A 14,676-nucleotide genomic window follows, 5' to 3' on the forward strand; every position below is an offset into this window, starting at 1 on the left:
CTAAATAAAGAGAGAGTTTGTGGTTTTCCAATCCTGACCTCCACCAACAGAGGGCCTCACAGAAATATGCTCAAAATTAAAGTTTTGAGCACTCTGGTGAATAAAAAAGACATACTCAGAATATATTAATTCATGCATTACTTAGTATTTGACATGCATGTGCATTGTTTTATTGTGGAGTTTGCTAGTCTCTTTCCTTTTCTTAAATAAAATTGATTGTAATGCAGCATAAAATTGAGTTTTTTGCCCTTGCTTAGTCCAGTTTAGGCATAATACAAAAACAAGTATTTCAGTTAGTAATGTTTTAAATATATCTTTGTATTCATTTAGGTGCTGTAGGAGCAGAGAGGATTATTGCCAGTGCACCATCAGATAGGAACAGAAGAGTTATTGGGGTAATTTATTTTGTTGTCTTCCTCACTCTTGTTTTGGGAATGGGAACACCCCTGCTTACCTTGGTGATATCATTCAGAGAAACACATGTAAAATCCAAGACCTGTAGTGATGTAATTTTTGGGAAAATGGCACAAAATTGTTGAACAACCTTCTCCATGATATCAGATCAATACAGACAGATTCAAATCTGTATTAGAAAGATACCTTTTTAAAAAGCAGCTGTATTAGCCCTACAAAAAAATTTAAACAAATCTTCCACACATATAAAGACTATTTATATGGTATTGTGCGTCTCTAAGAACTATTATGATTATGTAGTAACTAGTAGAAAATGCAGATAATTTCATGCTTACAAGTCTCTTAATCATGCGTTGAAATCATGTAAGCCATACAAATCTCTTTACTTGGATAAATTTAGGTTTATCTACTTAATGTACACCTCACCACAAATAGAGAGTCAACATTGAATATTGTTGTAATATTATATAGTGAATATTCAGGGGGAAAATTTGCTAAATTGAGATTGGCATCATCATGGTTTGACCTGTAAATCCCTAAATTTAGCATATATGCTCACATAGTGATGTTTCCAGTTATGATTGTTGTTAATGGCTGTAATATACCTCCACCCCAAATAATACTGAAGATTGATAGCAAGTTTTATTCCTTCTTTAGAAATATTATTGAATGCTTCATCAAACGTTAACCAGGTTTCTTATTCAGGAAGACTTGTTTTACATAATTTCTGTGACATATTTGATATTAGCTATTCAAAATACCACAATTTTCAGTAGCTAATAACAGGAATATTATTATGCTAGTGATATTATTTGAGTCTAATGTAGAATGCAAGAAAACATGAATATCTTGACTAAATCATTACTTTCTTTTCCAAAACCAGATACTTGTTAATATCTGTTCATCTGAAGTTTGCTACCAAACATCAAATTTCAACAATTGACCAATTTAGGGGTTCCAAACTTCCAATAATGATTTTTTTTACTAATGGTTTGATCTGACAACTTTTCATGTTCTTTATTGGTTCAGAATCATAAGGGAATGTCAAATAATGATTTTCATAAAGTGGTCCCAGGCTTCTACATACAAAGTTTTAACCAAGCTCTCTGTTTTATTACTGCTGTAGGATCTTGGAGCAAAGACAACGAGCAGTAACAAGCAGATCTTTGAGACCGCTGACACCATCTTCTTGGCCACCAAACCAAACTTAGTTGGCACTGTCATCAAAGAAATAGCTCCGTTTTTAACAAGAGATCATATCTTCATATCCTTGCCTGCTGGTATCTCATTAGATTATCTAGAAAGTGTAAGATCAGTTTAATAGAATTGAAATAAGAATGGAATGTAGTTGATTGATTGCAGTGTACATGTAGGCTAGATTCATACAAGAGTGGGTATACATTGTAAAATGATGGTCTCCTTAGGCCTTCATTTGGCTTGACAGATTTTTTTAACCCCGTCCCCTTCTCTGATAAATCCTGGATCTGCCCCGGAGACATAAAAAAATATTCTGATGATTAACCTGGGGATGTTTCATGAAGCTTTATGTGTGAGTCGCACTTAACTTCTTACTTGTGTCCGGGGAAGGAGGCCTTCTTCACCGCATTGGTCAAATCGCGTTAGATACGCAATAATGCGTAATAATCAATTAGATTGCACGTTATATATAATGTGCACATGAGAATTTGAGCTGACTATATATGTAAGTGACACGTACAGTTGTAACTCTTTATGAAACTTCCCCCAGATGAAATTATTCTTGAATTCATTTGATCTGTGTAATGAGGACTAATAAATTGTAAGAGAAATCCAACTAATGCAGGATCCAGAAGTTATTTATTTCTAACTGCACTTCATTATAATAAGCTTTACATAGTATAGGGCACCTTTTTGAAAATATCAACTTAAATAACTGAGTTTCTAGAACATGTAAGTTAAAGCTTTGTATACTTGTTTAATATGATAATATGAAAAGACTAAATTTGCACAAGAATGGTTTGCATGAAATTTGAATATTATAAATTCAAAATTATATTCTCATGTTGGTATGGATGTTTCAATTTCCATTTTTTTTTCTTTATTACAAATCCGGAGATTGTAAGAATTTTTTTTTTTTAGTATAATCATCATTAATCTGTAAAGAAAAAATAATTCATTATCTACATAATACAAAGAAAAAATGACACTAAATTTTGATGTTTGATAATGTTACTACATCAATTTATAAGATACAGCCATACAAGCATATGATGATCATTAAAATGAATGCAAGGTCATCTCAAGAAACTTGGGCCAGGTTTCTCCAATTCATTAAAATCATCGGATAAAACAATCTGTAATATAATGTCATATATAGGGAATTCTGGAAAGAAAAATAAAATGAACATTGAAATATAAAAATAGTACTTAATTGGAAAATATTTTGAAAGAACATATTGATGACCAAAATACAGGCTGTGTAATTATAGCACAATCAAGGTAGTACATGTATTTACAATATATACCAAATCAATTGTCATCAGTAAAAGGAGTGCTATTTTATTTGAAAAAAAAATAGCAGCATGATTTTTCTTTCAGGAAATATTGATATCTTTGTTTAATTCTGTATCTTCAGAACCTACCAGAGAAGTCAAGGGTTGTACGAGCCATGCCCAATACACCAACTATCATACAACAGGGTGCTACTGTCTTTGCTTGCGGATCTCACATCAAAGAGGGCGACAATCGCTTGATTCATTCTCTATTCTCCAAATTAGGAATCTGTATCGAGGGTGATGAGAGTATTATTGATGCAGCTATGGCTGTCAGTGGATGTGGACCTGCCTATGTGAGTTATTTGTTTATTTAGGGACATTTACAAGCTCAACCTAAATACTGATGTATAGTGAGCCCCAACATTGCAACATAATAATATTAGCATATAATGAGAGCTAACATAATTCATCTGTATTCATCGCATAATTTATGCTACTTGTAAAATATTTTGATTACGTTTGTCTTTTAATAGAATGAAAATCAGAAATTTCATATGTGCTCTCTAATGCATACAGTCACTTCTGAATTCTGATGGATGTTCATACTTGCCAACCATCCCGATTTTGGCGGAATCCCGATTTTTTATTGCCAATTCCGTATTACGAATTTCAATCCCATAATTCTGATTTTCATTAATTTTTACATTGATAATATTGAAAAAACGGCTGGAGCGAAGGTTAGACAAAGCTGAAGCTTGCGGGCACCTGGATATCGCGATATCCCAAATAGCATTATTTTTCCACCAACTGAACACACTCTTGTACGTAGTTTTTTACTTTGCCTATCTCACATGGCGCGCACATTGCAGAAGCGCGTGCAAACACTGCTAGGGCGACAACACGTGTAAAGACAATGCATGCTGCGACGTCGCGATACCGCGCTGCATGCATTAAGCAAGTGCATAATACGTGTGCAAACGTAAGATCCAGCTCAACGATCGTCGGTCTAATGCTAATGGCCAAAGGATATAGTTTTTCCGTGGAATTTTAAAGCCAAAAATTACAAATTTAGTGTGTGGAAAGTGGATACCGTCGCCAATGCATCGTTTGGATTGTGAATGTGATTCCGATCGTTATAGTTTATACAGACAGTGCAGTGGGCAGTACAACACAGTGACAGTGAAGACCCTGGGAGATCCGGCACGCTTCGCGGCCGCGGCACGCTTTGCGGGCCGGAGCTCCCTGGGTTATGACAGTGAGTACCGTACCGGTGCATTTGCAATTGCATAGATACTAAGTTCATGTGTAAGTTACATGTGCATTTAGACTGTTGAATGAATGAATGAATGAATCTTTATTTCGTTTCAATTCCGATATCAAACAACAACGATAACAACGGTAAATTATTGGGATACAAGTAAATAGCAAAGAACAAAAGTAAATAATTACAGGATAATATACATAATACATGCACTACTTTTTATGGAACATTAGTAACACCCATGAGAACAGATGGAAATGAATCGTGGTGACCTACTAAGAAGCTTAGCTTGTGGGCCATAGGCCACCAGAATGTTAAAACCTTATATTAGCAATCATTTTAAAACATCATAGAACAAGCAAACAAAAAGTTGGAGTAAATAACCAAAGTACAGATATACATATTTACAAAAGATACACTAAAAAGTAACAAAAAGGTGAAATGCAGAATGCAAACATTCTATTAGACTTAAAGTACATGTATAAGAATCTGAAATTCGAAAAGAAGAAAAGAGGAAACTATAAAGAAAATAGGCAGAGCTCAATTTTTGCATAGATAACTGTGGGAAGAATACAATTTATAAAGTTAGACGAGATATAACAAGCAGGCATTCGTTTACTGATTTAAGTATTTCTTCAGTAAATCGGTCTTTAACTTGTTTCTAAAAACACTAAGGCTAACTGATTTCTTCAATGAAGAAGGAAGGGAGTTCCATAATTTTGGCCCTGTATAAACGAATGTATTTAGCCGAAAACTAGTTTTGACCAATGGCAAGTGGAGAAAAGAAACTTGTCTTGTATAGTAAGAATGGATTTGGTCATTTCTAACACATAATTTATCAAGGGCAAGTGGAAGTTCTCTTTTATTTAATTGATACATAATGCAACCAAGGTTGAGATCAAATATGTCATGTAAATTAGGGAACTTGTTTTCATAAAACAAAATATTTGTGTGAGATCGTGAACTTACTCCACATACTAGTCTAATTACCCTTTTCTGGACTTTAAATAACCCATCTAAATGAACTTTAGCAGCGTTACCCCAGGCAAGGATGCAATAATTCAAGTAAGGCAAAATGAGAGTTGAGTACAACATGCATAAAATATTTTTTGGGAATATACTCTTCAATGAATTAATGACTCCTGAATTTCTGGAAAGAAGTTTACATAAATAAGATATGTGAACTTTCCAATTCAGCTTACTATCAATGTGTACCCCAAGGAATTTTGTACTCAAGACTTCAGTAATCTGAACATCACTGATTGTAATATTATCTGGCAATGTTGCTAGGGTGTTGCTGAATAACATGTAGTTTGTTTTAACAAGATTTAAGGAAAGCCTGTTAGCAATGATCCATTCGTTAACAGAAATCAATTCTGAATTGATAGTTTGCAATAAATTGCAGGGGTTCTTTCCAGAAAAAAATATGCTTGAGTCATCTGCAAACAGGATAAATGAAAGGATTTTTTATGACTGAGGGAAAGCATTAATATATATGAGAAATAAGATAGGTCCAAGGAGTGAACCTTGTGGCACTCCACATGTAATTGACTGCATAGAAGACTTAACACCATTTAAAAATACAAACTGTTTTCTATCAGAGAGGTAGCTCTTGAACCACTCCAAAGCCTTACCCCGGAATCCATAGAAAGATAGTTTATACAAAAGGATGTCATGGTCAATCGTGTCGAAGGCTTTGGAGTAGTCCAGGAATATACCGACAGTATGTAGCCCATTATCTTTTGCGGAAGAAATTTTGTCAATAAAATGTAACAGAGCATGAGAGGTAGTAAGTTTTTCACGAAAACCAAATTGTTCAGGAGCGAGAATATTATTAATTTTCAAAAATTTCATAACACGAACAGAAATTATCTTTTCAAGAATTTTAGAAAAACATGTAAGAAGAGAGATGGGCCGGTAATTTCCAACTTCCTGAGGGTTTACCTTTTTGTAAATCGGCACAACTTTGGCTATCTTCATACTCAAAGGAACGGTTCCATATACAATAGATAAATTGAATATATGAGTAATAGGAGAAACAATAACATCAATAACTTCTTTAATAAGCTTATTAGATAGGCCATCATACCCAGCAGCCTTATTTGTTTTCAAATTATGAACAATGTCAATCACTTCCTTTTCAACGACAGGAGTAAAGAAACATGAACAGGGAAGTCGATTACCAAGGTAATCATGGAAGAGTTTTTGACTTGCGGGAAGACTAGATGACAATTTATTTCCTATTGATGAGAAGAATTGATTACAAGCGTTACTCATTTGTACATGATCTTCAGTCAAAACCCCATCTACTAAAAGTTTAGAGGGACCCTGACTCTTTTGTTTTGAATTTAGCGTTTGTCTTATAATTTTCCAGGTTCCCTTCATATCTTTGAAGACTGACTTAAACTTTTCATCATAATATGATTTTTTAGCATCTCGTAGTAAAGATGTTAAAATATTCCTATAGCAAGAGTATTTCTGCTTCGCTCCTAATGTTCTCCTTAGTTTAAACTTACAAAATAGTTTATTTTTCTTGTTGATACATTTCAATAAAGATTTGGATACCCAAGGCATCTGAGGATATTTTCTTCTATCTTTTTGTTTCTTGCTTAGGAGAGGGAAATTCTTTTCATATAGAGTTGTCAACAATTCAAGAAATTTACTGTAAGCTATTTCAACGTCAGACTTATTTAAGACAACACTCCAATCGGTTGCATATAAATCACACTTGAATCTTTGCATATTTTCAAAGCCAAAATTACGAGAAAAAATATTTTCATTCATATTCCTTGAGTTTTTTATACTTAATGGAAAAGAAGCAATTACTGGAAAGTGTTACTAGTAGTCTGTTTTCATGAAATAAAGTAAAACATTAGCAAACCCAAAATTAATCAGAAATACAAGAAGGAGTATTCTGAGAAATATCCAGTTATTTCACTTCTATCAATCTCATCCAAATTTTCATTCAGGATATATCCAGTTAGTACAATAATGTAATGGAAATATAGATCTACATGTCTACAAATTTGGTACAATTTCATGAAAGGAATCCTGTTGATTTTCCTGTTTCATGCTTCATTACACTGGGACAATATTAAGATTTTTTCTTTGTGGACAGGTAAAAGGCACTTCAAAAGTGAAGGAAAACCCCCATTTCACGTTTTAAAATTCCAAAATTTCTAACCGTGGGCGTGGCAGGGGGGTACCCCCACACCCCCTGCAAAATGTCACACGTCGTTACTCTGAAAAATGGATTCCTCTTTTTTTTTCTTCTAAAGTTGGCAAGTATGGGATGTTTCATGAAAGTTGTCATCACCGACTTAAATTGTCCTTTATTGCCCTGAAGAATAATTGTTGAATTGATCTCAGCTATAGTCAGATGGAGTATAAAGAAAAAGTGATTCTTACTCCATATAACCTTCCTAAATAACACACATTGAGATTTAGATTTACACTGTGACATAATGACATCATTGCAAGGCACTGTACATACATGTATGTCCTATCTACTTGTTATTTGTATTTTTGCTTGCATTACGTCATCACAAGTACCTGTATCAGTAACGATATTTGTCAAGTGTGATCTAACATGCTTTATGGGTAGTCAATGACTATGATGACATGTGTGTAACCATTTGACTGGGATAGATAGAGTTCTCATCTACAAAATCCCTATAGATATTCACTTATCAATCATTCATATTGATGTTCTATTGTGTTTTGTGTTCATATATCTCACAGGCATATGTTGCAATTGATGCACTTGCTGATGGAGGAGTCAAGATGGGTCTTCCTAGGGATATTGCCATCAAGTTAGCTGCACAAACTTTATTAGTGAGTAATGTGTCAGTTTAAAAAGAAAATAACTATGAATACAAGTTTATTCTAAATTTGAATTGATTCAGCAAAATATTTAAAAGATGATTATTTCACATATAATTCATGAGTAATAATAGTTTATGATGATGAAGCAGGCGATTAAATAGAATCAGAGAAATTCAGCCCCCCCCCCCCCCATGATCTCGGCCATCGATCGCGTGATCGCGACAAAAATTGACACCCGCATAACCCATGGTATAAACTATCGGATGAAATTCTGCAAAAAATCTCATTGCTAATTAATTATGCTATCGTTTAAATCAAAATTTGCTTTAATTATCTAAACAATGCCCCTGAAATGGTAAATTTTGGTTCACAGATTCTTTATAGGAATCTGATCTAATGAACTTTAATGAATTTTGGCTAAAAACACTATTTGCATTGGATTTGTACACAAATTGATGTTTTTAGCAATTTTTGGTCTGCATGGTCGAACAACATGTTGTGCAATTCAGAAACACGAACCTGGGATTCACAATTTTGGTCTCAAAAGTTGCGCGAGACTTGAAAGTAAAAAGTCAGCAAGTGACGCGTTCAAAAATTTTGTGCAGCGGATTTATCGCAAAAAATGTCGACGTTGAGCTGAATCAGCCCCTCCCCCGCCCCCCAGTCTTATTAGGATTGATTTAGTTGTTAAATGGTCTGTGATAATTTCCATTGAAAAAAAACATTGAATAAAACACTGAAAAAGCAAAGAAATACATACAAAATTCCAAAAACAAAGATATACATGAGGAAAAATTTGGCTTTCGCCATTTTCAATAAGATAACAAAGATGAAATCTGAGAAAAAGAATGAAAATTTGAAGTGAAATTGGGTGTTAAAAATATGCAAATAATGTTTTTCATGAATAAATTTGCATATTTTATTCATAATAGTGCCAAATTTCAACGCAATCGCGCGAACTGCGGCCGAGATCAGAAGAGGGGAAGGCCATGATGCCCCCCCCCCCCCCCCCCCCGTCAATACAACTCAAATAGCCCAGTCCTTTTAGGGTTAAGCAGTGACTTGCACATCCATTTATGTACAACGGAATCAAGGAGGCCATTTAGATTTAGAATTTCAAGAACCTGATTTTCATAGTTCAATTCTGATATTTTGGTTTGATCTTTGTTCTCAGGGTTCAGCTAAGATGGTGCTAGGGAGTGGTAAACATCCATCAGAGCTGAAAGATGATGTATGTTCTCCAGGAGGTACAACCATTGATGCTATCCATGAACTTGAAAGAGGAGGGTTCAGGAGATGTCTTATAGAAGCAGTAGAAGCAGCATGTAACAAAGCTAGGAGACTAAATGATAGTCAGCTTTATTCCACTAAAAAATGATGACACATCTTTATGAGATTCATTACAAAAAACTTCAGAACAGATTTTTGAAAGACAATCAATTTAATTCTTGATTCCATTTAAGGGTGAAAATGAAAGTTGGTGTAGTCTCATTGACATGACTGTATTCCTGGGCTCCGTCTAACAAAGAGTTGCAATTGATCTGATCAACCACTACTATTGAAAGCCAGCAATGTCAACATCTATCATGCATGCTTGTTCAAAATATTTTCTCGAAACGATTTATATTCATACATCCGGTGTTTTCTTGGAAATTCATTGTGCTTCTCTTTGTTTACAAAGGACTTTGTGCAAATTTCTTGTAGAAAAAGTAATGACATTGATGGATTTCCATGTAGTTGAGGTTGATCAATCAATCGTATCTCTTAATGAGACTTGATCCAGGACTCTGTTTCACTGTGTGTCTTATATTACAGGCCGATAGACATATGGTACCTCAATGCATAATGTATTGAAGGATCCATAAAACAAAGGTTAGTGATCAATCAAGATCAATATTACATGAATGTTTTGTTCAAATCACTGACCAGGAACCAATCAGAAATGTTCTTTCATAATATAGATATATGGACTGCTTTGAAAGGCATGGTTGTTTCTAGAGGCTCAAGGGGACCGCAACGCAACTATGCCCGAGGGCTTGGTCTGGCCGATGCAGTACCCGCAAGCCGAAAGAAACAACCGTGTCTCGAATATAAAAGCAGTCCATATATATTTTATGAACCGAATTAAATGTTACTGATCAAGGCCTAGGGCCTAGTCTAGATCTAGAGGGTCTAGGTCTAGATCTTAAACAAGTTAGGCCTAAAACAAAGCCCTAGATCTAGGCCCCAGGCTAACGTTAGGCCTAGGTCTAGGACCTAACTTAGTCCTGCCCCTGATGTTAGGTCTCAAAGTCAAATATCAAAGCAGTCCATAGAGGTACTAGGCCTAGATATTTTAGAAACCATTTTCTGGATAGATCTAGATCTAACATTAAAAATATTAACAGTCTTAAATTTCCATTAACAAGTTAAGAGTCTAATCTCACATTAGGCCTAACGTTAGATCTCTAGAATACGTCAGATCTAAGATTAAATGGAACATTAGGCCTAACGTTAGGTCTTACTTTTAGATCTAGATCTAGACTCAAAGTCTACTCGTAACTTCTAAGCTGACGTTAGATCTAACAACAATCAACACTACCTAACCCCGGTACCTAACGTTGTCGTTTGTCATACCTAACGAGTAACGTCATGAACATTATAGATCTAGAAAGTGCAGTGACCGTCTTATGATCTTTTCACCCGACTCACCTTTTGCGAGCATGCATTTGAATGAACAACTGCAACAAGACTTGATGATTGATACATCTGTTATGTCCTTTAATAAGTTAGTTTTCTTTTCAATAATGCCATATATTTTAACAGGAATTAACAAGCAAAAGTCAAAGATCGGCATCGTTCAATCGATAAGTAATATCCGTTGCGCGCACTTGCGCAATAAGCGCGTGAATGCGCGAATTGTCTAAAACTTTCGATCAAATCGCGCGGATATTAATGGTATCCGCAATCACCTCAGAAAGCAACATTTTGCATGCAATCAAATGGGGATCTCAGCCAAACTTAGCTATGCCCGTCGTTAAGGGGTGGGTCAGGGGGCAATGGGCAAAAATCTTGTTAACTATGCCCGTTGCCCTTGGTTACCACCTTCGTTTGTTGCTTTGCAGGCATGGTCATTAACATGACCTCAATTTTGACCAATCAGAGTAACGGATTATTCAACATTCTTAAAGAGAGGTTCATAATGTCTGTTAATCACTAACCTTTGTGATAGGTCCCTGATATAGCATAATACTCACAATCACTCATTTGTAGAATGCAGAGTGGGTTTGTGACACCTACTCTGTGAATGCATATCTTTAAAAAAAAAAACACCAGCCAAGTATTGTGGACAACTTACTGTGTTACATTTATAACCTATTACCACTTTCTGTTTTTCCCCCCAGCAATGGGACAGTATACCTTGAATCTGAAGCAGTATTCTAGTAATTTTATGAATTCACTGTAGTTCCTTTAAACAAGATATATCTATCTACATGTATGTACATGTATGTCTTGCAGGATTTTATCCACCTGGGGGGTGTTTCACAAAGATTTAAGTATGACTTAGAGTCGCACTTAAATACCAAGTTGCGTACGGTATGAAAGGCTTGACAGCATTGGTCAGATCGTGTCATGAGGACGCGCACTACTGCGTGTCTATCAATAAGATCACGCGTTCCATATCATGTACGCGTAGGCATTTAAGTGCGACTTAAGTCATACTTAAATCTTTGTGAAACACCCCCCTGGTCTAATTCTCAGATCATTCAACACTATCATGGCTAAACCCACTTGGTCTACTAGCAGATGGTCTAGTTCTCAGATCATTCAACACCATCATAGATAAACCCACTTGGTCTATTAGCAGATGGTCTAATTCTCAGATCATTCAACACCATCATGGCTAAACCCACTTGGTCTACTAGCAGATGGTCTAATTCTCAGATCATTCAACAATATCATGGCTAAACCCACTTGGTCTACTAGCAGATGGTCTAATTCTCAGATCATTCAACACTATCATGGCTAAACCCACTTGGTCTATTAACAGATGGTCTAATTCTCAGATCATTCAACACCATCATGGCTAAACCCACTTGGTCTACTAGCAGATGGTCTAATTCTCAGATTGTCTAACACCATCATAGATAAACCCACTTGGTCTACTAGCAAATGGTCTAATTCTCAGATTGTCTAACACCATCATAGATAAACCGACTTGGTCTACTAGCAGATAGTCTAATTCTCCAATAGTCTAACACCATTATGGCTAAACTCACTTGGTCTACTAGTAGATGGTCTAATTCTCAGATCATCTAACACCATCATCATGACTAAACCCAACTGATGTACTAGTAAATGGTCTAATCAAAGCTAAACCCAAATGATCTACTAGTAGATACATGTAGTCTTACACTGTCAAGGCTAAATCCAACTAATCTACTGTCAGTTGGTGTCATAAATGTTTGGCCCTTCACCTTGAATCAATTACTCATAACACCAAGGTGTAATTTCCAATTTGTCTACTTAGTATTTTGTAATTTGTCAGATTGTTATTTTATAAACAGTTCTTCTAATCATATATACTTTATAGTGACCAATTTTAAAGAAGGTGAATATTAGAAGAAATAGGAATAGCCTGCCTGATAATTGGAGAAAGTGGTAAATGGGCTAAATGGCTATTGAACCAAATGGTTATCATAGCACCAGTTTTAGATGGATTAGGATTAGACCATGTGGGATTAGATCAAACAGAAGGATAGATGAAGTGGATATAGATCAAGTTGTAGTGAATATCATGCACACCCCTGAACTCGATTTGATCTATATGATTTCTCTCTTGTTATCTGATGAATTTCAAGTTCAGTATAATTAGAAAGGGATATAATGGTGAGATCTAGATATGTTATTATCAGGGGTAGATTTTCAGTAACTAGATTTCCAGTAACTAGATTTCCATATTGCTTCAACTAAGGCCTCATTGTGACATTGAGGCTTCCATCAGTTATAGCTCCATTATCATACAGGTTGGCCACTGGATTGAGCAATCTTATCTGTAAATGTAAAATATAGACGTATCAATTATTGACAAATTTCATTTTTGTTTTTTTTCCTCAAGAATATATATTTATTTATATGTTTGTCTTGCCTTTGACCCTAAACATTAGTTTATCTGTGAATAGGTTCTCCTGCACAATTTATTTCCTGTGCATATCGAACTCTATTTTAAATTTATTTTAACTCTATATCTTAACTTTATCTTCATTGTTTTCTTAAAGAAATCCAACTTGGATGACAATATGTTCTTTCTGTAGTAAATTCATTTGTATGTAGAGGATCGCTCTGATATCATTCATAAGATGGAATATCTATGGCCATGTCTTGAATGTTTTAACTTAACTGTTTTCAATCCTGTTGTATTGCTAATTGGGGATTGTTAATTCTTGTCAAAAATAATGACACAAGGACTATTATTAATTGTCATAATGTTAAAAGTCTGATTTTTGTAGAAAAAAAATCTTGTTACTAATAGTCATCAGGATCCAAGTTTATTATTTTTCCAAAATGTAATTAGTGTTATATGACCCCCCCCCCCCTCTCTCTCTCTCCCCTTTCTTTGCTTTATGGGAAAAATTAGATATTTCATTTAGCATAAAATTGGTCATGGAATAAGTTTTATAAATAGTTTTCTGAAACAGCACCCTTGTGAGCTAAAGGACATTATATCAGTGATCTTCTTACAGAAGGTCTTGGTAACTTGCCTAAGATTATATTTTGTGGAAACTCTAGTCGGTTAGTAGCAGTCTTGCAGCCATTGGTTTTCAATAAGCCAGTTCACGGTTAGCTCATGATCAACTTTTCTCAAATGACCTTTGTGATTTTTCATTAGGATAAGCACTATCATTTTCAAATGTAGATGTTGCGTAAGCTTTACGGTAGAGTATACAAATTCTAAGAACAAAAGGCATTGTATAGACCAGGTGACTAGAATAGTACATCAGGGATAAAGTTTGGAAATCTGTTTTATTGTCTGCTTTTGGCACATTTGACTATTGTTTAGGCTACTGTCAAATACCAGTGATTATGAAGGCTCTATTTATTACTCTTCAGCTTGGATGTGATAAAATGAATATTTTGAAAGGAATACATGAATAATCATCAAATTACAAATGCCTATGTCAGTGAATTTGAAAGCCACCTTCATGGCTTATCTCAAATGACCTTTTTCTGCTCGTGCGCAGTTTACAACTGTGAACAGGCTTATATTGCTTTGCTTTATTGATGGTTATCTCATAATCAAGCCGATCAGGACAGGTCAGTCTGTTTTATTTAACAGTTACCATAGCAACATATAGTCATAGGCAACTGTTCTTGTAATCCAATCAAAATCAAGGAAGGTTGTCAGGTGACAAATGTAGAAGAAATGTTCTTTTGATGACATTGTCATTTGTAGCAGACCTTGTTTCTTGTTAAGCTTCTAACCCTTTGATTACCAATGTATGTTTTTCCAATAGGATAAGTACAGTGCTCACCCAATGCCTGTGGAGATTGTGTTCATTGTGATTATAACTTTTTTTAGAAGGGGGGTTATAGTTTATATTGATCGGGCAAGCATTGCTTATCTCATGGGATATTGATAAGAAACAAGTGGAATGCCTCTGGTAGTCTCGCTTGCATTACGCGATTAAGTATAGCAGCAGTGCTGACTTTGAAAAGATGAAA

General features: G+C 35.0%; 1 protein-coding gene across 1 annotated transcript; it reads left to right on the top strand.

Moving 5' to 3' along the window:
• Nucleotides 1–326: 326 nt before the first annotated feature.
• LOC129253987 (pyrroline-5-carboxylate reductase 1, mitochondrial-like) lies at nt 327–14,490 on the top strand (the record flags this gene model as incomplete). Its single annotated transcript, XM_054892434.2, has 5 exons — nt 327–395; nt 1,541–1,720; nt 3,029–3,241; nt 7,891–7,983; nt 9,149–14,490. Coding segments are annotated over 5 exons (759 nt in total), but the record flags the coding sequence as incomplete, so codon positions are not given.
• Between the last annotated feature and the right edge of the window lie 186 nt (nt 14,491–14,676).

Source organism: Lytechinus pictus, chromosome 1, assembly GCF_037042905.1.
Source record: "Lytechinus pictus isolate F3 Inbred chromosome 1, Lp3.0, whole genome shotgun sequence".
In the NCBI taxonomy this organism is placed as follows: Eukaryota; Metazoa; Echinodermata; class Echinoidea; order Temnopleuroida; family Toxopneustidae; genus Lytechinus; species Lytechinus pictus.